Source organism: Alosa pseudoharengus, unplaced genomic scaffold (assembly GCF_046254945.1).
Source record: "Alosa pseudoharengus isolate Yale_2024_CS ecotype anadromous, Long Island Sound unplaced genomic scaffold, YU_APseudo_1.1 YU_APseudo_1.1_scf_1, whole genome shotgun sequence".
In the NCBI taxonomy this organism is placed as follows: Eukaryota; Metazoa; Chordata; class Actinopteri; order Clupeiformes; family Clupeidae; genus Alosa; species Alosa pseudoharengus.
This window is the reverse complement of record NW_027468564.1, coordinates 2,368,322-2,393,047: the sequence shown is the minus strand read 5'-3', so window position 1 is coordinate 2,393,047 and position 24,726 is coordinate 2,368,322. Positions and strand designations below refer to the sequence as shown.

At 39.4% G+C, this 24,726-nt stretch overlaps 1 protein-coding gene and 1 long non-coding RNA gene across 4 annotated transcripts in view; one reads left to right on the top strand and one right to left on the bottom strand.

Annotated features, from left to right (window-relative positions):
- The window catches only part of LOC143120344 (uncharacterized), a 58,448-nt gene extending 37,403 nt beyond the window's left edge, over positions 1 to 21,045 (top strand). For 2 of the 3 annotated variants that reach the window (XM_076281368.1, XM_076281370.1), the window contains one exon: positions 11,275 to 13,497. In XM_076281368.1, coding sequence (XP_076137483.1) covers positions 11,275 to 12,683 — 1,409 coding nt within the window. In that variant the 3' untranslated portion in view covers positions 12,684 to 13,497. Of the gene's footprint in view, positions 1 to 11,274; positions 13,498 to 19,638 lie in introns of those variants that run through there. The other variant, XM_076281369.1, reaches the window with a different exon arrangement.
- A 475-nt stretch (positions 21,046 to 21,520) lies between these two features.
- On the bottom strand, positions 21,521 to 23,606 carry LOC143120810 (uncharacterized). Its single transcript, XR_012986339.1, has 4 exons — positions 23,484 to 23,606; positions 22,671 to 22,756; positions 22,303 to 22,390; positions 21,521 to 22,199 (listed from the first exon to the last, which is right to left on the bottom strand). It is a non-coding gene; the product is annotated as an uncharacterized LOC143120810 (long non-coding RNA).
- Between the last annotated feature and the right edge of the window lie 1,120 nt (positions 23,607 to 24,726).

Below are 24,726 nucleotides of genomic sequence, written 5' to 3'. Positions count from 1 at the left end.
TTAGAGAACGTTTAAAATGTCAATGTCAAAACAGCTTGTTACATCGAGATACATATCTCCATTGCAGCCGATCAAACTTAGTTTAGTTTAGCCCTAGTTTCAACCTGAAAAAGACACAGATGGGTCGCTGTTGTTTAATTAAAAAATTTGGGAGCTAAACTCCAGTGTGCAGACAATTCCTCTTTCACTTACGTCCTGCACCTGGACGAAAGGTAGGATGTGCACAAAACCCCTCTACCTAACTCCAGCGTTTCCCCTACAATGTATTCATCAGCGGCGCAGCGCCGCTCCTGGAATTCAAGCGCCACTGCAAAAAAAGTTGCCTAATTAAAAACAAAAATAGACGCAAGTGAACTTCAGGAACAGCTGCCGTTCGTTCAGGTTTCATGTCAACAAATAATAGTAGGCTAACTTTGAATGAAGGGAGCAGTCAGGGATTCCACAGGAGATCACGCTTGTTTGTGTTTATGTTTAAGTTTATTAGCAGACGCAATTTTGTGCAAAAAAAGTAGCCTACATTATGTTAACCAAGGAACCAAATTAAACACGCCAGCGAGATAGCTCGCCCCTACAGTCAGTAGCCTATTCCCAGATAAATTGCTTCGTTTTTGTTTGTGATACAGGCAATGCTTTCAAGCCCTGTGTTGCTAACATACCTAGGCTGTGAAACTAAGGTCTAGCTAGCCTATTGGTGGGTTTAATTGAATTTGAGTAGCCTAATAGGATACGCAATCATTTACACCTGAGATATTTTTCTAATTCCTGTAGAGCTCACCAAAATTATAGATGATACAAGACACTTATCTGCTATAATCCAAGATAGATTTTCTTCGAGTTTTTGAGCATTTATTTTACCAAATGACATGGGAAACATAATTAATTTCATTCAAAAAACATAACACAAAAAACATTTCTCAAAATAAACATAAACTAATATATATTTATATATTATTATATAGTTAAAAGTTAAAGTTATACCCAAGTTACAAAAAAACAGTTAAGGACCAATTCTTCATTCATGCCAAAAGGAATAATTGTACCCAGATAGTGAATCCAATACGCTTCTCTCTCTATCCCCACCCCTGTGTGGCATTTGCACCACCTCAATAACATGAAAATTAACTCTCTGACGACATGATTAGCGCTGTAAAAATGTCTCACCACCGATGATTTCTCATCCTGCTTCCGCATGGAGGACTTGTGTTCACATATCCGTGTTTTCAGTTCACGTTTTGTTTTGCCAACGTAGTATAAATTACATGGACATTTTAGCAAGTACTGTACATCACATACTTACTGTTGCAAGTGATTCTGCCTCTTAACACGAATAGTTTTGTCTAAAGTGGTGTGCTTAAAATTGACGCCTTTCATCATAGCATAACAATGAACACAGTTGTGGCACGGGAAATTGCCGCTAGGAATATGCGACCAAAAATGTGTAAACATGTAGTGGAGAGATCCAATTTTACTAGAACATTCCGTAGGTTCGGAGATCTATTATAAAAGTGTCTTGGTGGACTAGTGAAGCAAGCTGCAATCTGGGGATCTGTCTCTAGAATGTGCCAGTGTTTTCTGACTATATGTTTTAAAGATTCTGCAATATAGTCAGGGGGCCTATATGGTTTCTGTGGGTTTGAAATGTTAATTTTTAGAGAGTGGTTGGACTGTCTTTAGAGGTCATTGAACATGGGGAAAAATGATGTCTCCATTTTTTTACCTGTTCCAACCCTAATTTTTTTTTTGTATATTTCACTGTAATTAACACCATACATTTCGCCTAAATCACTAGCTATGTTGAATAAAGTTCACAAAACAGTTATTTTCAACAGTATGATTGTATGTCAGTATTATGATTGTATGTCAAACAATTAGAGATAAGATCAATAACCAATCGGTTTGGTGGACAGTGTTTTCCCTGACTGACGCGAGAAGCGAGGTTCCATTCATTCATTTTCATTCGGGGCGTGCCTTGCCGTGCTTAGAACTGTCTGTTAATTTGCAGCAGGCTATTATCGGATGAAAGAAAAATAAACTAAACGTTTTCCCGATCAAGATATAGCATACTTCTTAATTTTGGTGTCATAAAATATAGAAGCATAACATTAAATTGCCTAGTAGAGTCTCCATGTAGTGTCAATGTAGGCCTACGTGTCTGCGCAAGTGAAACTGACAAACTGAACCTCTCGTGGGTAGGCCAGAAACAACTATATTTAACCCAAGAATGAACTGGATTACTGTTACTGTTCAAACGAGTGATTTGATAGCCTAATCCACTGCACGAAAAAAAGGAAATAGCAACGTGTTCTATTTCTAACAGGTGAATATCGTAGCAAATAGTATGGCGATGGCAGCTTAAAAAAAACTTTTATTTCAATCATCTCGCTGAAATGAACGTGGCCTGTTGCACAAATAAATTAATTAGGCAATTGATCTACATCTTCATTAACCTAAAGCTAGTTTTCATCTCTATTGTTGACGTGAAATATGTCTCCATAGTGTCAGTGAAGTGATAACATAATTATGCAGTTGCCGGTAGCAGTGCTCACGTCACGGGAGTCAGAAAGAAGCTACCAAGACGGGCCCTGCTCTGTTTCTGTCCCTCCCAAACTGCGCTAAAATTGTGTAGGCTATTTAACAGCCAGAATTTTAAAAAATGCCCTTTTATGATCCACACTACCTCTTACAAAATAGGCCTACTCCAACTTTCATCTAGCTCTTGTGAAGTATGAACTTCTACAACACTGCCTATACAATTGTCAGCAGTCAGTAACAGCATAATGTGACTTAATGGCCTGTGTGATTGGGATGTGGATTTCTCATTTATTATGAGTAGGCCTATAGGCTATGGTATAGCTATGGTATGGTATTCTCTCCGATATAATAAATACAACACATTGGGTTTGGCAAGACATTTGGCAATACTACTTTCACACAAGTGATGGCACCCCTGCTTGGAGACAGAAGATTGTCCGTTTTGCTTTTAAGGATTTCATCTGCAATGGAAAAAAATGGACTTGACTCGGATGAGTAGTGGACTCGACTCGGACTTGAATTTTTTTTTTTATGACTTGGACTTGACTCGGACTTGAACACTGAGGACTCGAACCTGGACTCGGACTCGAGGCATAGTGACTTGACTACAACACTGCCAAATACACATACTCCATTGCTGAAAGATAGCAAAAACAGAATTACAGATGAGACCTCGAACAACATTTAATTCATTTACATATACACAACATATTAGATCTCACCTCCACAATTTCCTCATCAAAATCTACAACTAGTCTACTAGACCCTATTCCTACACACCTTTTTAAGACTGCTCTCCCCTTCCTGGATAATGTTTTGCTCTTGATTATAAATAATTCAATGCTATCAGGGCATACCACAGTCGTTTAAGACATCTGTTATTAAGCCCTCCCTCAAAAAACCTAGCCTTGTATCAATACTGGTCCTTCTGGACCTCAGCGCTGCCTTTGACACCATAGACCATGACATACTACTTAGGCTTGAAAATTTGATAGGCATCCGACTCGGCACTCGCTTGGTTTAGATCATACCTTCCTAACCGTCAACAATTTGTACAGGTCCATAATAAACCATCTACCCAGATTATGGTAAAATATGGAGTGCCTTAAGGCTCAGTACTGGGGCCCCTGTTGTTTAGCAGATGATACACAACTATACGTCTCCATAAAACCTGATGAATTAACCCCGTTAGCCAAACTTATAGAGATATAAAGACATGGATGACGAATAATTTCCTGCTTTTGAACTCCGATAAAACAGAAGTCAAAGTTTTAGGTTCTAAAAATATGAGGGATATCCTATCCACATCACAGGCTACATATAGTGATCTTCCACTGACCTCATCCACTAGTGTTAAAAACCTAGGAGTTATAATTGACCAGGACCTAACACTAAATAATCACATAAAACAGATCACCAAAACTTCATTTTACCATTTAAGGAACATTTCAAAGATAAGGAAGTCCTTATCCTTACCAGATGCCGAGAAATTAATCCATGCTTTTGTCACCTCAAGGATAGACTATTGCAATGCTATTACGCTGTTGTAATAACACCTGTCTAACAACCTGTCTCCATACTCTCTCTTGGACAAAAACAAGAAATTTGGCATATGTTTCTAGTGATGGGTTATTCACCAGTCCACACATATCTGCCACTGGATACATAGCCCAAAATCTGTTTCTTTTAGAATATGTGTGCCATCACCTGACTAACAGAAAGACACACCTCAGAATATAACCTAACTAGACTGTGCCACCATGAACTATGAAAATGTGCTTGCTCAAATGTAGAAGGCCACTAATACCACCAACCATGAAGAACAGAGCACTATGTGCTTCAGGTTATTCGATATTCTAAATTCTATAACTGCCAGCTAAACAGCCAACTGTCACTGCTAGTGTCGTGGCCAGACAACCACTTTTCTTTCAGGGGGATTCACCACCCAGCATTTATCAATTTGTTTTAGATAGGCTGTTCCCCTCACAGGAACGTTTAGGACCCCTAAACAGGGCTCTACACTAACATTTTTTTTCAGGAGCACTTGTGCGCCCAAGTTAAAAAATTTAGGAGCACAGACAAAAATTTGGGCGCACAGTCAGTTCTGTACTTAACTTACACATAATCTAACATTATACTGCAGCTAACAGTTAAACATGCCAGTGCACCAATTGCGAATATTAAGAATGACTGACAACATTTAGGCTACAGGAAACATGATTTTAAAGATCAGTGCCTACTTTATTTTCAGTCTGTTCTATTTTCCTACATTTTGTTAATGTAAAATAATATAATACATTGCCATATTTGCATTTAGCCTGTATATCAAGTATCCTGCCAAATGTAGGCTAATTTATTTATTTGTGAATCCATCTATAGGCCTAGCTAATCCAAATATGCCCATGGTGACCTATCTGACGGCATACTGCCTAATACTACTACTAAAACAGTTAATTTTCTCTTCCACAAAACCCAACGTAGGCTAATCAAGGATATGTGTTTTATACTTTTAGTTTTTATTTGAAATATCTGCATTGATGGGGGCAGTAGGCAAACGTTAGGCCTACTTTCGTTTTGCACTTCAGCTTGTATTCGGTGTAAACAAACAAGCATGCGTGGAAGCCTGGAGTTGTCAGAAGCGTTCTACCTTTGAATAAAATGGGATATAATAGCCTATTACGGGAGGCTACTTTTGTGCCGGTTCGCTACAGCTATATTTTGCATATTGCAGCCAATACGTCAACCATAGACGCCATAGACACCACAGACTCAGAAGTGCAAATCATGATATTTATTAAGGGCCTACACACAACCTTCAGACAGTCAATCTGAAGCCGGGGGGGGGGGGCAAATCACAGCAAGACACACAGGTGACCAAAAGGAGTTCTTGTATAGATTAGAATAAATCATGTCACACAGCAACATTTTACTACAGAACACACAGGGCTAAATTCCACCACACGGCTAGCTATAACGGCACAGCAAACCCACAGTGCATTATTACCCACCAAACCAAATAAAGTCAGCCCTCCCAGCAGGTACCCCCAAACAAGTATGTCTGCGGTAACCCGCACTTAACTGTCCGTCAACAGTCCAAAACGGCTTTATGACGATGGAAGCAGTGCAGCTCCTCGGGAACGCTCCCTCTCTTGCTCCGATCAGCTGGTGGCTGGTGGCACAACCCGGAAGTAGCACACAGCAGCAGCAAGCTGTCTGGAGAAGGCAGAGGGAATTCTCAGGGCAAATCACGGCTGAATCCAAGCACACACAGCAACAATAGACACGGTTGCTTTCCTTTAGATGCAGCAAGAACGGCAAATCACGGCTGAATCCAAGCACACACAGCAACAATAGACACGGTTGCTTTCCTTTAGATGCAGCAAGAACGGCAAATCACGGCTGAATCCAAGCACACACAGCAACAATAGACACGGTTACTTTCCTTTAGATGCAGCAAGAACGGCAAATCTCTCGCCAGTCTCCTCCAAATCCACCGCTCGTCATCTCGAGGAACTGCCGCCTGAGAAGGAAGTAAACACTAAGCGACCGTCCGAGCCCGTAACTAGCCCCAGTCACTCACTCAGACTACCGTTCCTTTCAAGGTGTGTGTCAGTCGTTCCTCAGGCAGCTCCAGGGTCCTCCGATGGGCGATCACCAAGACACAGGCACAGGAATCTGGACAGACAAACAGACAGAACCACCACCGCATTCCCCCGGCACATTGCGTGCCGTAGCTCTCGCCCCTTCCCGCAGTGTCCGGCGTGTTTTTATTGGGAAGCCAGCCAATCCATGTGTCCAAGCTGATTGCCCACCAGCCCAATTGCATACAGCTGGCTGTCAATCTTCTTCATCAACTCGTACGCATCATTTATCCCCCAAACCCACATATAATAACCATAACAACCACAGTCCATTGAAAGTCCATGAGTATACATACAGTTTTCCAGTTAATAATAAAGTACACGTTACCATTACAGTACATAAGTCCATCTGTATACAGACAACAATTGCATCTCTTTATTCCCAGACACGACACTAGTGTTTCTCTTTCTCTCTCTTACACACACACACACTCACCTGTCTGTTTGTCTATCTGATCCTTTTACCCTTTCTTTTCTTCACACTTACATAGGGTTACTTCAGCTGATACTAGCTATGTAAAAGTCTATTAAACTTGATTTAACAGAGATCTCTGCACTTTGTGCTCTGAATGGGTGTAGACAAGAACTGGCAGAGCAGGCTAGGCCTACACTCAAGCACACTAATAGACATGAATTGATATTGAAGTATTATTTTTTTAAGCGGACAATTTCGAGAATTTTAGGCACAATGTCTTGTTAAAGAGATCAATTATCAGCCTAAAAATGTTTTATAGTGTTGTATTGTTTATGTGGTCCACTTTTGCACACTACCTTGCACAACACCAAATTTGACCTTTTCTGAATTTGACCTTTAATTTGGGTCCTTCAAAACCTTCAAAAAAATGGAGACATGTTTTTTTCTACTCGTAAGAACTCCTAGAATAAAGATATAATACTCTCCAAAAATTAACATGCGAATCCCACAAGCCCCCAAATTAGACACATAGGCCCCCCTACTAATAGGGCTGTACGTAGAAATCAACGCCAAGCCTTGTTGGACAGGATTCTTCTGTTTTGGCTGTAATAAATCTGTTCATTGTATCTGTCTTACTCTGTTGAGATGTTGTTGTAATGTAAGATCCTTATATCCCCTTTAAAGCCTCACACAAGTTCTTTGCGTGTATTTCAAATGTGTCATGTGAAGCGCAAATGTGCTTTACCCATGTTAAACAGGTGTGATTATTCAAAATCTCCATTTTCCCATAAGAAAAATCCACAAGTATTCGGATCTCCTTATATGGGCAAAAGATGGCAGCTTTTGCGTAGGTGAAGTTCAGAGGCCTAATGCTATGTTAGGATGGCACATATGGGATGCAAACAATTTGGGCAAGAGCAGAACGGGAGAGATGAAAATCTCCCTGCCACCCCCTTGAGCTAGACAAATTTAGTAAAACTCAAAAATGTTAAATTGATTATACCTCATTTTACAGTGTCACTTACAGCAACACTAAAGACTTAAATGTGCGTCTTTGCAACAAACTATAGACCCTTTCAAGAGAGTTCCATTATCAGCATCATAGTTGGCCCCACAAGACTTCCTTTTTAACATTCCATATGTTATCTTAATGCAGAGGAAGTAGATTGGGAACCAAATAGAATGTTCAAGCATTGTTTTTGTTTTTATTGTTGAAAGGGTCTATAAACATAACTAAGATAGAGGGAATACATGGATAGCAGTATGTAAAAAGAGAGCTCTGAATTTCATTTTGGAGGGGGGGGCAGTGTTCCTTTCCGAACTTATGGTTATTTTAAGGTTAAGACAACTTATTTTTACGGTTATTTTACAAGGGATTAAACCTGCTCAGAGTGCAGAAGTGTAGTTTGCGCTATTAAGAGTTTATATGCCATCAAAGGAACATTATTTTAAGGTAAAGGTAAAGGGGCTTTAAGTGTTTCTGTTGAAATGTGTGCTATGTCCTTATCTGCTAATTGAAAAGAGTACTGAAGCCATGATTGAAAAGAGTACTGAAGCCATGATGTAGCGTTGTCAAGGCAGCAATTTCACTGGATCTAAACAAATCAATCTAAACACAGTATTCACCATCACCATTCACTCTTAACAGCTGCCAGTCTTTGATAAAACGTGAAATATTCACAGGAATTTAGTTTCTTTCTCTTAGACCTGCCAGGTAATCTGTGTTATGTGGCTAAGCTGCTGCCTAGCAGGTAAAATATGTTTAAATGGCTATAGCCTACATTTAAAACAATTTATTAGCTAGAAATGGCACATATCTACATTCAATGCTATTTCAGCCACTTCGAACGTTTGTTTAGATCCAGTGATTCTGCCGTCATGGAAAGGGAACGTCACACTTCGGTACTCTATAGACCGGTTTCAGGTCCCTAACAACCGTCGTTAAGGACGAACTCGGAGGACAAGCAAACCCAGAGCCGTATAGCAATACATTGAGAGAAAGACGCAAGGAGGTTGAAAATTGTTAACTTTTGGCAGAGAAAAGCAGACGGAAATTCCCCTGTGTGGTACAGGAGACATTTCATTTTTTGTGATGTGTCCGTTCAAAGCTAAAAAAAATTTAAACGCCAATAAAGTAGGCAGGCCTAGGTGCTAGACATTTGAATACGAAGCATGCATTATGAAGCTACGAAGTTATGCCACAAATGTTATCTTCATGCTCAAGAGGAAAAACTCAAGTCATGTAGGCTAAATAACATAGGGTAGTGACGTTAACAAAGTGTTTTTTTTATCATATTCCTCAGCATATCATTTTAATGAGAGACTTATGATCCATGAGAACGGAGGCTAACGTTAGCCTACATTTCACGCAAATGACAATATGTAGGGTAGCCTAAAGTTAAAGTTGACACTCCATTTGAGTTGTTTGTTTTAGAAAAGAAGACATGGGCTTGCAAGTAACGTTATTGCATAGGCCTACTATAAGGTAGCCTAGTTTATAGCTAATCCGTATTAGGCTCCTGTCCTGTCAGTTAACATCCAGCACAATGCATTTTGTGCATTGTAACGTTATTTCAGTCAATCGTTCAATGTGTGGCCAGCATAGGCTACTTTATCAAAGTAATTATCCTCTGACCTCAGGGGGAAATGATTCTCCACCCCTGTCATTATGTACCCTTTGAGTAGGTAATGTTCTCACTAAATCTAAACTAATTGTTTCTGCAGTCGAAGCCCTAACGTTAACATTAGCTTAAGCCTAACGTAACTTTACAGTGACTGGCCACATGTTTAGCCTACCTTCTGTAAAATCCATTGCTTTTTCATAGGTAAATCCGCTACACCTCTAGATGAAAACAATCCAGACTCGGCTACACCGAAATATTTCGGCAATATGTTATTATGACCGCCGCGCAGCGAAGCGGCGGTCATATAGGTTTAGTCAGATTTTTTTTCTTTTTTTTTTTCTTTTTCGCATGTCCAAATTTCCGTCAATGATTCCCGGGACACTGAAAGACCGGGGTAGGCGAAACTTGGTGGGCATGTAACCCCACATGGATAGCATGGAACCATCGTTTTTCGTTTTGATCTGTAGCCCCCCTGCTGGACTGCACCCCCCGAAAGGAGAGTAGGGCAGACACAGTTTTCTGTGAATATCTCGAGAACCGTAAGGTTTAGGAGGACCATTTTTTTTTGTATGTTGATCTCAAGGGGCCATGTCAACCCATTCCATAACCACTCATTTCATGTATAGCGCCACCTAGTTAAACACAAAAAAGTAAAAATGAGGTGTTGTAATCGCAGGTATCTGTGACCTAACAGTCAAAACTGCACGAAATTGGAAGTGTAGGATCATTATGACACCCTCTGAATGCACGCCAAGTTTCTTGGAATTCCGTTCATGGGGGGCCACACAATAAAACATTTATGTTACTATACACCAACTGGCCTGTAGGTGGCCGGAGACAGTTTTCTGTGAATATCTCGAGAACCGTAGGGCCTAGGAGGTCCACCTTTTTTTTGTATGTTGGTCTTAAGGGGGCATGCCAACCCACCCCATTACCACTTATTTCACGTATAGCGCCACCTAGTTAAAAATTAAAAAGCAAAAAATGAGGTGTTTTCATCACAATATCTCTGGCTGACATGGTCAAAACTGCACAAAATTGAAAGTGTAGGATCATTATGACACCCTCCGAATGCATGCCAAGTTTTGTGAACTTTCGTTCATGGGAGGCCTTACAATAAAAAAATGTATGTGTACATTTAGTGACCGTACACCAACAAGGATTCCCGGGACACTGAAAGACCGGGGAACACAAAACTTGGTGGGCATGTAACCCCACATGGATAGCATGGAACCATAATTTCTCGTTTTGATCTGTAGCCCCCCCGCTGTACTGGACCCCCCGAAAGGAGGGTAGGGCAGACACAGTTTTCTGTGAATATCTTGAGAACCGTAGGGCCTAGGATGACCAATTTTTTCCGTATGTTTGCCTCCAAGGGTCATGTTAACCCATTCCATGTGCACACATGTGCATAAACAGATACACACGCACACACATACATTCACAGTAATCATACGTATGACACATACTCACACAGTAGACATATGTACGCATGCATGCACATGCACAAACACACATACGCAGGCAAACACACAAGCACGCACACACACACACATCCACACACATAAACATAAACGTGTACACGCACACATGCGCACAATTCAAGAATTTCTCAGAATTATGAACAGGCAAGATGGGGGTGGGGTTGTATAAAATGAATTTTACATGTGAAATCTATGAACTAATCATGTTTTGGTACTTGCTGTCTAGCAGATACCAGTGAGAATTGAGTGTGGCTAATGCAATTTAGTGAGACAGTTCGAATCATATAGGCCTTTCAGCGTGATTTATTTTTGTGGAAAAAATGTGCTGGACTGGGCGGCGGTCATATTTTGTACCGCTCTGCGGTACATCTAGTTATTCTTCATCTTATATCAAGTTCAGCCAGCTTGTTTTCTATGCGCTGTCAGTGTAAACAACTAGTGCTTGTCCTCCGAGTTCATTCTTGACTACGGTTGTTAGGGACCTGAAACCGGTCTATTGTTGGATGTAGAACATCTGCCTCTCATTTTAAATCTACGTGATAACTCTTCATTGTAAGTCTCTATGGTAACTCTTTCAGGTGTATCAGAACACCCACATATAACACAACAGAAGATTCATGGACAGAATGATGAACTCAACCTGCTTAAACATGCTGGAGAGAAGCCTCATAAATGCATACAATGTGGAAAAGGTTTCCCATATATTTCAACTCTTAAAAAACATATGCTGTCTCACACTGTAGAGAAGACTTATAAATGTGTCCAGTGTGGAAAAGGCTTCAAATATAATTCAACTCTAAAATCCCATATGCTAATACATACTGGAGAGAAGCCCCATCAATGCCCCCATTGTGGAAAAGCCTTCACACAAGTTTGCTATCTTAAAAGGCATATGCCAGTACATTCGAGAGAGAAGGCTAGTCAGAAGCCAATAGAAAAGAAGCCTATAGAGAAGCTTCATAAGTGCCTCAAATGTGGGAAGGCTTTTTCACAAATGTCAGCTCTTAACATCCATCAGCTAACACGCCATACAGAAAAGCCTCATAAATGTGTGCAGTGTGGGTTAGGGTTTTCACTCATTTCAAATCTTGAAACCCATATGCTGTTTCACACAATTAAGTATCATAAATGTGCCCAGTGTGGAAAAAAATTCTCAATATTTGCAGCTCTTCAAGCCCATATGCTAATTCACAGAGACGAGAGGCGTCATAAATGTGACCAGTGTGGAAAACCATTTTCACGCCCTGCAATTCTTAAAAAACATATGCTAACACATAGAGGAGAGAAACCTCATAAATGTTTCCAGTGTGGAAGAGTTTTTTTGCTAATATCAACGTTTAAAAAACATATGCTAACACATATGGGAGAGAAACCTCCTACATGTGACCAGTGTGGGAAAGCATTTTCACACCCTGCAATTCTTAAAAAACATATGCTAACACATAGAGAGAAACGTCATAAATGTGACCAGTGTGGAAAAGCATTTACACGCCCTGCAATTCTTAAAATCCATTTACTAACGCATACAGGAGAGAAGCCTCATAAATGTTTGCAGTGTGGAAAAGCATTTGCACGTGTTTTAACTCTTAAAAACCATATGCTAACACATACGGGAGAGAAACCTCATAAATGTGACCTTTGTGGAAAAGCATATGCACACGTTTCAACTCTTCAGTACCATATGCTACTGCACTCAAGAGAGAAGCCTCATCAATGCGAATGGTGTGGAAAAGCTTTTACACTGCTTTCAGTTCTTCAAAGTCATATTTTAAGTCACACTGGAGAGAAGCCTAATAAATGTGTCCAGTGTGGAAAATTCATTTCAAATTTTAAATCCCATATACTAACTCACACTGGAGAGAAGTCTCATAAATGTGACCAGTGTGGAAAAGCTTCTCCACAAACTTCAAATATGATTACGTCCCATCTGCTACAACCTAGACCACAGAAATGCATCATAATTGTGCCCATTGTAAAAAAGCATTAAAGGGCACAGATCTTAAAAGCCACATGCTTATACACACTGGAGAGAAAGCGCATGATGTGTCCAGTGTGGAAAAACCTTTTCAGAAACTGTGACTCTTAAATATGTACTGTGCCAGTTTCTTACCTTGTTGGTCGGTGGTAGCATAGTGATAGGATCCTGACTAGCCTGCAGTAGCTAGAAACTTGTGGGTTCAATGACCAGACTTCCACTGTTGTGCCCTTGAACAATGCATTTAACCTCACTGCAAAAAATGAATTCTAACCAAGTGTTATTGATCTTATATTGAGATTAAAAAATCTAATTTTAAAATCTAAAATCTAGTTTTTAGTATGAAAAGACTTACCTAGAGCCCTCTCAAAAGATCATTTTGACTTAATTTAAGAAGACTTTTACTTATTTTAAGGAGTCTTATCAAGACAAATTTGCTCAACGCACTGGCAGACAAATTTGCTTGTTTTTGGGACAAATTTGCTTAACGCACTGGCAGACAAATTTGCTTGTTTTCAAGATAAGATGTCTTAAAATAAGTGAATTATTTTTTAAATTAAGTCAAATGATTTCACAAGAAAGCGCTAGGTAAGTCTCTTTATACTGAAAACAATACCAACTAGTTTTTCTTATCTTGATATAAGATTAATAACACTTGGTTAGATTTTGATAGATAAGCAGTTTTTGCAGTGCTGTTGAGGAGTGAATTATTTTCCTGGCTCCTTCTAGAATTCTTGGCAAACGAGCTATAGTTTCAATGTTCTTTATACAGTTTATGGGAAAAATCTCTGAGGGTAATTCGCCTTGTTCACCCGGCAGCCAGAACGAGGTTAAAGGTTACACTTGCCATTACACCTCAGTCCAGCAGATGGTGGCGGTAATGCACTCCATTTGCAAATTGCAAAAAAAAAAGCTCACCGAAAAAGAAGGGTTCACTGGCCTGTTCTTCTTCAGTGAGTTTTTTTTTGGCAGTTTGCAGGATGCATTACCACTATCAACTGCTGGACTTAGGTGTAATGGTAAGTGTACCCTTTAGCCTTGTTCTGACCGCCAGGTGAATAAGGCGAATTGTCGCATCAGTGCGGAACTGTCAAGGCATTTAACCCTGAGTTGCTTTGGAGACATTTGCTAGCCATGAGTGAATATGGCCAAAAACACCCGTAACTGCATCCGATACATTTAAAACTTCTTCATGTCTTCATTTACACTGCAAATGTACTGATCTAACCAAGTGTTCTTAATCTTTAAGATAAAAGAAAAAGGTAGTTGGTATTGTTTTGAATATAAAGAGACTTGCCTTGTGCTTTTTCAGTAAAATAATTTTGACTTGATTTAGTGGGCAGCTATTTTAAGCCGTTTTATCAAGACAAATTTGCTTAACACACTGGCAGCCAAATGTGTGTATTTTCAGTACAAGGATGCCTAGGTTTGCAATCATTTGTGTATTTTCAGTACAAGGATGCCTAGGTTTGCAATCATTTGTGTATTTTTAGTACAAGGATGCCTAGGTTTGCAATCACTTCCTATATTTGGAGGGCGATTTTTGTGGTGTATTCCTTATTTTGAAATATCAATACAAGCCAAGAACTTGTTTGACATTATTGTTTTTTTTTTCTTGAATAATCTTCTATATTTTACCTAGATGTATGTAAATGCTTTGAATGAAACATGCTTTTCCAAATTAAAAAATAAATGAATAAAAAATATTTTTGTTCACTGACCCTCTCTGCCTGGTTATGTATTGCCATGGTGATGATGTATTGTCTCACATATGTATAATTCTGCATTTGAATGATATCTCGGGTATTTTTGAATTTCTGGATGTAGAACATATTTCCGTCATGCTAAGTCCATATGGTAACTCTTCTAGGTGTATCAGAACACCCACAGTTGTAGAATGTCATTCTAAGTTTCTATGGTAACTCTTCCAGGTGTGTCAGAACACCTACATGTGAAGCAACAGAAGATCCATGGAGGAAGGCTGCATCACTGCACCATTTGCAGGAGGAAATTCACTGCCTTGAGAGAACTTAAGAAACACCAGCAAACACACTCTCTTAGCATTAAACAAGACCTGAACATTAGCAATAAGCCCCATAAATGTATCCAGTGTGGTAGAGCATTTTCACAATTTCGAAATCTTAAATCCCATTTGCTAACGCACACTGTTGAGAAGTCTCATAACTGTTCCCAGTGTGCAAAAGTGTTCAGATGTTTCTCACTTCTTCAGACGCATATGAGCGTTCACACTGCCACACGCCTCGGAAAGGTGCTCCGCAGGGGAAAGCGTGCACGAGGTCTGCCGTAAAAAAGCGCACTCCAAGTCACACCGTAGAGAAGCTACATGAATGTGTCCAGTGTGGAAAAGCTTTTTCACAAATTCAGCATCTTCTATCCCATGTGCTTTCACATGGTGCAGAGAACAAAAATGCACACAAATGTAAAAAATGTGAAAAAGCTTTTGCAACGACCACAAAACTTAAACTTCACATGCTAGAACACGCTGGAGAGAAGCCTTATACGTGTGCACAGTGTGGAAAAGCTTTTTCACTTATTTCAAATCTTAAAAGACACGTGCTAGTACACAGCGGAGAGAAGCCTCATAGATGTGCCCAGTGTGGAAAAGCTTTCGTGACGTTCACAGATCTTAAAAGCCACATGCTAATGCATAGTGGAGAGAAGTCTCATAAGTGTATGAAGTGTGGAAAAGGGTTTTCATTCATTTCGAATCTTAAATCCCTGACAGGGCTGGGACGGTAACCGCATTAGCGCGATACTTTTAACACCATAGAATGTCATGCACGATTCTATAGAATAGTTTGCTATCGGAAACGTATCCAGTGAAAGATTGTTGATTTATACAAGGGGTGCTTAATGTGATGACGTTTATGTTTTTGTTGGTGGGGAATTGTATGAGTGTTTTAATTTGGTCTGATTGGATTGTTGTTGCTGTTTGTAATTTGTGATTACTACAATTTTGATGCAGCCTACTATTAGGATAAATAAAATTGAATCGAGTGAACTTTGTGACATCTGATCTAAAAAATCTAACCAGTTGATCTCTTAGTCGAAGTGAACGCTCATAGATTAAAAGAACGTACCTCAAGGCAGACTTGAGATATAGTGTTTACGTAAGTCACAGAGCTTTTGACCTTTTAAGGACCACCATTATGATGTCACAATTACCCTCAGAGATTTTCCCCATAGACTGTATAAGGAACACTGAAACTATAGATTGTTTGCATAGAATTCTAGAAGGAACCAGGAAAATAATTCACTCCTCAACAGGTTAAGGACCACCACACCATGAGCTGTAACATTAATGGCAACGTTAATGGCAAAAAAGCTCAAGCTAATCTGATGTCATTATAGTTTATGTTTGAATAGGTACAGTGCCTATAAAAAGTATTCAGCTTAAATGCGTAACGTTTTGACAAGCACACCAATTTTGCCTACCTTGTTCTTGCAGCTTGCCCATGTCAAATAACTCCTCTAGCTTTGCTGTCTCCATCCTTTGTTTTCGTTGTTTTAAAAATAACGTGTTATGTCCATGATGAGTCTTGAGTTAGTGAATTAGCTTATAACATTGTGTGCTGATAACCAGCAACTACAAATAGTAAAAGAAAACAACAATTAGCCTATACAACTTCTGTAGCGTGCGTGCGTATTCTCTCTCCTGCTCAAACGAAAGGTGTGCGTGTGCATATACTGTAGTTCTGCATTAAAGGGACTGCAGGCTGTTCACGAGACAATATTATTAAATTGAATCATAAATTCTAGGTTCTGCGCCTATTTCTCTACCCATTCATCTCGGTGGAATACTTCATGAACCCTTCGTTCAACACACGACAACCATATATCAAAATAAACAGCAGACTTTACCGAACACAAAGGTGTAAAGCAGTTAGCCGTTCCAGAGTAATCTGGTTTTGAATTTGCAGCATATTTCGACATGCATGTCTCCAAATTTGGGCTTTAAGTTTCACAATGTGTTTAAATTTTTCCATATGATTTCATAACAGGCCAAATACAAAATAAATGTTACAAATATTGCCAAGATATCGGTAAATATTAAAATCAGAGGATATACAGCTGACTAAGAGTTTGTGAAATTAGCCTTAAAGGGACACCAGGCGAGCCTGATGCTTTTTCTCCCCCTCGCTCGTCTGAAGCTCTTTTCTTTTTCTTTGCGTCTTCCGTCGCTGCTTCTTCGCCGGCTCTGCCATTATACACACGTTTGCAACAATCGCTAGCGTTTCGTTAGCCTGCCTCTGTGCTGTAAACTGATCCTGCTTCTTCGCCGGCTCTGCCATTATACACACGTTTGCAACAATCTCTAGCGTTTCGTTAGCCTGCCTCTGTGCTGTAAACTGATCCTGCTTCGGTCGGCGGCTCTGCCATTATACACACGTTTGCAACAATCTCTAGCGTTTCGTTAGCCTGCCTCTGTGCTGTAAACTGATCCTGCTTCGGTCGGCGGGTAGGATACACTGAAACTTGCAAGCAGGATATTCTTCCTACAGGCAGTAGGGGCGGGCGAGAGAGTCTTAATTCGCCCTGTAACGAGTCATTTAACCATATACCGACTTACGAAGATGAGTAATTAACACGAAAACGTTGCCTGGTGTCCTTTAAGTTGGTTTTGATACCGTGTTTACAAACTTTGCTTTACAGAAAATTGTAAATAGCCTACTGTCATGCAGTTAATGGGATACTGTGCAGAGTTGGGAAGTTATGGTAGGCCAATTTGGTTTGAATACACACACACACACACAGGGGAAATTCTCTCTCGTTGTTGAGCAGCCTGATGGTACGCACAGTGCGTACGGCCGTGCACCTGTAGGCACGCCTGCCTGCTTGTGTTGTAAGATTGTTTCAATTGATTCAGAACGCTGCAGCACACCTGACACTTATGCCATCCTTACACCAGAAGAGAGACAAGATTTGGAAAAGGTTTTTGAAAGACTATGCTCTGACCCTCTCACATCTAAAGAGTTTTTAGTTATCTATCTTTAGTTACATCTGATGATTATTTAGTTATAGAGTTTTTAAGTCACAGACTACTAGGGTTTACAAGACTGCAACAAGATTAATTTATTTTCTCATTGTGAACTAGACATCAACAGAACTCAAACGAAACCCTACTCATATCAAAGTCATGTTTTCGTGTTTCTGCAGCACTGTTTCATGTTGCATCCCTAACAGATATAGAGTTGCTCTGTCATGTGTAATAGCCGACTAATAATTGAATGATCACACAGTATTCAATTTAACTGATGGCATCAAGCTGGCGGGGGCCCCAAATCAAATTAATACTGGCAGATATATTGACTTGAGACTATTTTGGGGCGAAGCACAGGCGAAGCACTACTACTTGGGTGCAGAGATATCACGCAACACATGAGTACCTTGTCTCACTCGCCACAGCACGGACAATCTCTACTCTTTAAAAACAGCTCCTAAGATGCTTAGCGATTCTGACTTTTTGACGATGGAAACTATCTCGGCAACAGAGACATGAAACTGCCCCAACTGGTTCCTGACATGTCCAGACCTACAGTGCATTCTCCTACAAGCACTTTGGGATGCCTGGAGCCATAGTGCTCAATATCCCCAATTATGTTGCTGGCTGCACTGCATTCTAAGTCATTGTAAGCTGTAACATACTAGGGCTGTCAATCTTCTTCCATAATCCAATTAGAATTTCATTAATTATTATTTTTAATAATCAAATTATATTAGAATATTTAATGCTCAAATTTTGCCTATTATTAATATTTATGATGCATCCCTATCCACTGTATAGTGAATACTTATACATTGCAACCGGAAAGTTTTCAGACCCTTTCAAGTAGGACAAAGAAGGACAAACATCAGTGCATCACTCCACCAATCAGGCCATTATGATAGAGTGGACAGATAGAAGCCATTTTCTGCCGGGAGTTTCCCAAAAAGCACCTCAACGACTCTTAGACCATGAGAAGTAAAAGCATCTGGTCTGATGAAACGAAGACTGAACTGTTTGGCCACAATTCCCAACGGTATGTATGAAAGAAACCAGGCACTGAGCTGCACTGATGTTTGTCCTTCTTAAAGCTTCTCTCATCCTCTGAAAAGAACTCTGGATCTCATTCATAGTGACCATTGGGTCTTTGGTTACCTGTCTGACTAAGGCCCTTCATCCCAGATTACTCAGTTTGGCTGAGCGGCCAGATCTAGGAAGACTGTTGGTTGTTCCAAAGGCTAAAACCAGTAGGGAGACGTTCAGCTATCCCCTGCTCCCTCCTCCTCCTTCTAACCTCTGTGCGTGAGACCTCAGCAGGAAGCACACGCTCCTGCACAGAATATAGTTCCACGGCCCCCACTCTCCACACTCTTACACGTCAAATGAATGATTTGACGTGCAAATGAGTGATAGAAAACCACAAATGAAAGCTAACAAATACTCCGATTTCCCCCCCCCTGCGAGCGCTCATATCGTGCATATCAGGATCCGCCACCATAGTTACTTCTGAATCCTTTGCACTCTTAAAATGAATTCCAAACTATGTTACTCCTGTCCATGTAGCCAACAGATGTAGCCTACATGTTATGCCGTAGTTTGAAAGTTTATATACTGAATAGATAAATATGCCGCAGCAGTTAAGCTACAATAACAAGGCTACCTAAGCATTAACGAACATCTTGATGTCATCAAGGCCATAGCCTACTCAATACTTGATGGCTATAAATTGTCTGCCGGACAACTACATGTGAAATCAACCAATATCCGGTTGTAGCCGGCTAACATAAACTCTGCATGGGGGATAGTAAATTACCGGATATACAGTAGAACATCTGTCTATCATTCTAAATGCATGCGGGTACTCTTCCAGGTGTATCAGAACACCCATATATAATTCTCTCATTCTAAGTCTCTATAGTAACTCTTCATTCTAATTCTAAGTCTCTATGGTAACTCTTCCAGGTGCATCAGAACACCCACACATAATGCAACACCAGTTCCATGGACAGAATGATCAACTCAACCTGCAACTGAATGACGGACCATACTACTGCACCATCTGCAGCAAGAGTTTCACGGCTCAGAGAGATTACGAGAAACACCAGCAGACACACACTCTTAGAATTAAGTCAAAGCAGGCGACAGCCAAAAAGTCTCATCAATGTACCCACTGTGGAAAAAGTTTTACTTGCATGTCAAATCTTAATCAGCACGTGCTAATACACACTGGAGAGAAGTCTAATAAATGTGCCCAGTGTGAAAAAGCCTTTTCAGCATCCTCAAAACTTAAAAGACACATGCTTACACACACTGGAGAGAAGCCTCATAAATGTGCCCAGTGTGAAAAAGCCTTTTCAACATCCTCAGATCTTAAACGCCACATGCGTAAACACACTGGAGAGAAGCCTCATAAATGTGTCCAGTGTGGAAAAGCGTTTTTAACATCCCCAGAACTTAAACGCCACACGCTTAAACACACTGGAGAGAAGCCTCATAAATGTGTCCAGTGTGGAAAAGCATTTTTAACATCCCCAGAACTTAAACGACACATGCTTACACACACTGGAGAGAAGCCTCATAAATGTGTCCAGTGTGAAAAATGTTTTTTACACATTTCAACTCTTAAAACACACATGCTGTTGCACACTAGAGAGAAGCCTAATAAATGTGCCCAGTGTGAAAAAGCCTTTTCAACATCCTCAGAACTTAAAAGACACATGCTTACACATACTGGAGAGAAGCCTCATAAATGTGTCCAGTGTGGAAAAGGTTTCTCACTGTTTTCAAATCTTAAAAGACATCTGGCAATACACACTGGAGAGAAGCCTCATAAATGTGTCCAATGTGGAAAAGGTTTCTCCCTTCTTCCAACTCTTAAAACCCACATGCTAACACACACTGGAGAGAAGCCTCATCTGTGTGCCCAGTGTGGGAGAAGTTTTTCACAAGTTTCAAACCTTAAATCCCATATGCAAACACATACTCTACAGAAACCTCATACATGTGCCCAGTGTGGAAAAGCATTTGCAAGACCCTCAGAACTTAAACTTCACATGCTAATACACACTAGAGAGAAGCCACATAAATGTGACCAGTGTGGAAAATGTTTTTTACACATTTCGACTCTTAAAACACACATGCTGTTGCACACTGGAGAGAAGCCTGAAACATGTGCCCAGTGTGGAAAAGTGTTTAAGTTATCCAAATATCTTAAACGCCACATGCTTACACACACTGGCAAAACCCGCATTAATGTGCCCAGTGTTGAATGACTTTTACAATACTCTCACAACTTTAACTTTACATGCTTACTATACACACACTGGAGAGAAGCGTTATAAATGTGCTCAGTGTGGAAAAGCTTTTACAACATCCTCACAACTTAAACTTCACATGTTGTTACACATGGGAGGGAAGCCTTTCCACTGAAAGTACACTGAAAAAAAAAGTTCTTTGAATTTACATGATTTTAATGTGTACATCGGTCCCACATAATCAGAATGTGTCCAGCTGACACAATTTTTACACTTTTGTTCTAGTTAATCGTTTCTTGTAAAACCTACACATTGAAATCACATTGTATTACATAAAAAAATCATGTTGAATGAAGATAATACCTTCATATTTATGTAATACCAATGTATTGTGTAATGCTAAAGTAATTTTATCATGTCAATAGTAATAGATTGTAAAAGGTACTTCTAACTTCATTTATTAATGCTAAAAAAATAAACTCTTGAAGTTTTATGTCCCTATAGTACCAGAACAGTGTCTTTTAACTGTTTTTTTTTCTAGAATTGCAGACATATGTTATACATCTTTTTACTGAAAAGAGTCAAGTCAGTTTAGTAGTCAATTTTTATTGAAAGCAACATGAAATACACAGTATTGTTTTTTATCCAGCAATTGACAAATGGAAAAAAGTGCAGCAAACATCACAGGGAGAGGAGGGAGAGGAGAAAGATAGAGGAGTGAGAGAGGAAGAGGAGAGAGAGAAGTGAGAGAGGGAGAGAAGAGAAAGAAAGTGAGAGATCAGGCCTGAAGACTGATGGACCAGATTCAAAGATGACTGACCAAAAGGTGACATTTCTAGTTCCTAAAATAAAGATAATGAATAATTAATAATAATAAAAAAACATCCACAAAAAGATTCCATGACCCGTGGTCACTCAGCCATTGATAGTCCTTTCAGGTTTCAACATAGTAAAAACAGTATTTCTTTTTCAAAAAATAAAAATGGAAAGTCATTCACTGAAACAGGTTGTTCTTTAACCAACCTTGGGAGTTTGCCTTCATCCAGCTCCATGAAGATTTTTTGCAATGCCTCAAAGGTGTATCTAAGCACGGGCAGGTACATGAGGTTATCAACTCCGACATCATAGTGACAGCTAACGGCCATGTAGATCTGTCAAAACTTTATTCCTTGGAGTACGACCCCAATGTCCTCTGGTTCACTTGACTCATGTTCTCTCAGGACATAAACCTCAGCAGTTGTCTTCAATGACATCAACTTCATCCATGCCCTGAATTAGGCAGACAAATGCACATAACAGTAAGAAAATGAGACCCTCTAACAAAGCCCTATTGAGAAATGAATGTGAAAAATAGACATGTTCATGTACATACCACATATTCCTGCACAAAGTTTTCAGGATCTTCCCCCGTGTAGATACAGAGTCCCTTCAGGAGACACTCGGCCAGCATCTATATCACACTGAAATAAAAACATTATTGATTAGCACGTTAATCCAAGTTTCATTTAAGTCAGCCACTGTTGTAAACGGCCATATGATAAAAAGAAAAAAAAAGTTAGACGAATACAATAGATAGATAGATAGATAGATACTTTATTCTTCCCGAGATCATCACAAATTTTAGGATGTGATGAATAATAGAATAATAATAGAACAATATGTGAAGAAGTATCAATATCAACATGATCAAAAATATTAGCCTCTGTAAGGTTAGCATGATTAAAACTCTGCATTACTCACATCAGTAATTTGCTTAATCATTGCTTGGAGACAGGAACTTGGATTGAAGTGGGACAATTGTGATTCTTTTGAAATTCCGTGTTGATCTGAAATAAGATTAGCAGGAAGAAAATTAGTTTCATACCATCACACATACGACAGTGCCAGACAAAACATACTCATACTGCACCACACATCTGGCATAACAGCCATTTATTGATGTATAAGACATTCATTTTATCAACAGTAAATTCATAAATAAATAAAAGATCAAACTTCAGTGACTTCAAACAGTAACATCACTACATCTTAGACTCAGTAACAAAAAAGTTGTATGCGTACACTTTACTGCCTGTTTTTTTGCCTGCACAAACAAATCAAAATATTTATATTTCATATTTTCATCATATGGGGAGACAACTTCCTAGGGCTAAACGTTTTTGGATGCTATAATGTAAATTTGCAAATGGCTTTTTGTCCACGTGGCTATGCTAGCTTGCTTTTAGGCAGCCATTTGCTGGCAACACACTTGGCGCACACAGGCTAACAGGCTTTTCACTCACATACAACTTATTATGCTTCAAACGTGATCAAATTAATGGACTGTACCAAACCAACCCCAATTTAGCTTTACAATGATTTATGTATTTTTCCAACCGCCCAACAGATGCAGCTAACTGGTTGGTTAGGCTAACGTTAACTTGGTAAAAAGAAACGGACCAAAAAATAATACAAAGACATCAAGGGTCAACTTTGCAACACTGTAATACTGTAAGAAAACAGCTAGGAGATTTATTGTCTAATATAACATGATCATAAGGTTGATAAACTTACCCTTCAGTAGGCTAATTCGATTTGCCATTCTCTCTTCCACTTCAGTCACTGATGATAGATATCCAAACTTTAACGGTCAAACCATGCTTCAAACACTTCTTCTTCTACTACTATGTATTGTTTTAATGACACATTACAGCCACCTGCTGCTCTGGAGTATGTCTGAACTTGAAATTTTCACTTTCGATCAACACAAGAAAAATGTCTACATCCAGCATTCAAAATTATCTCTTGAAATCTACTTAATTAAAACACGTTTTCAAGCGGAATATAAAACAATCATGTTGCATATATCAAATTAATTTGTGTCAAATCAAAGACCCCCTATTTCCATTTTTTTCAGTGTAGTGTAGGCCTCCAAGTTAATTTCACATTGCTGGAAAACATTTGCAAGCAATAAACAAGAGAAAAAAATATTGTTTGTGGAAAAAATGTAAAATGTACGTAAAAGAGTTATATATATTTTTTACATAAAATGTATGTAAATATGTTAAGTAATGTACGTAAACTGATGTAATCTTTTGTTATTATAAATTCATGTTACTTGTGTTCGGTCAACGGGAGTTGAAGCCTTACGGTGGAAATAAAAATGTAATAAAGTCATAAAAGCTACCTGTCATACTATTTTGTCCTATGAAAATGACCAAAAAATTGTAACCCCACCTAGTCTAACCCTTAATATCTTTAAGCTCATATTCTGTAAATACCTCAAGTGTAAATGGGTAAATGACTGTAATGAAGTGTTACATATTGGCGATCCGCACCTTACAGTAGAAATCCGATAGATCTCCATTTCTCGCGGTCACCTAGTTGGCGGTGTGAAAAAACAGTCCCCATGTTCATGCCCCCCGATGTGTAGCGCTGTAGCTGCCTGGATGCTTTAACCAATTGTTTTGTTATTATTCGACAGTACAGAAATATCAAGTATGCTGCTCATGACGAAATTAACTGAGGTGAACTTCTCCCCAATGAGCAGGACACAGACCAAAAAGGCTCATAAATGTGCCAACTGTGGAAAAACATTTAAATATGTTTCAACTCTTAAAATCCATATGCTAATTCACACTGGAAAGAGACCTCATCTTTGTGCCCAGTGTGGAAAAGATTTTTCACTTATTCACCATCTTCAAGTCCACATGCTCACACACACAGGAGAGAAACCGCATAAATGTGCCCATTGTGGAAAAGGTTTTCCACGAAATCACCAACTGAAAGTCCACGTTCGAGCACACACAGGTGAGAA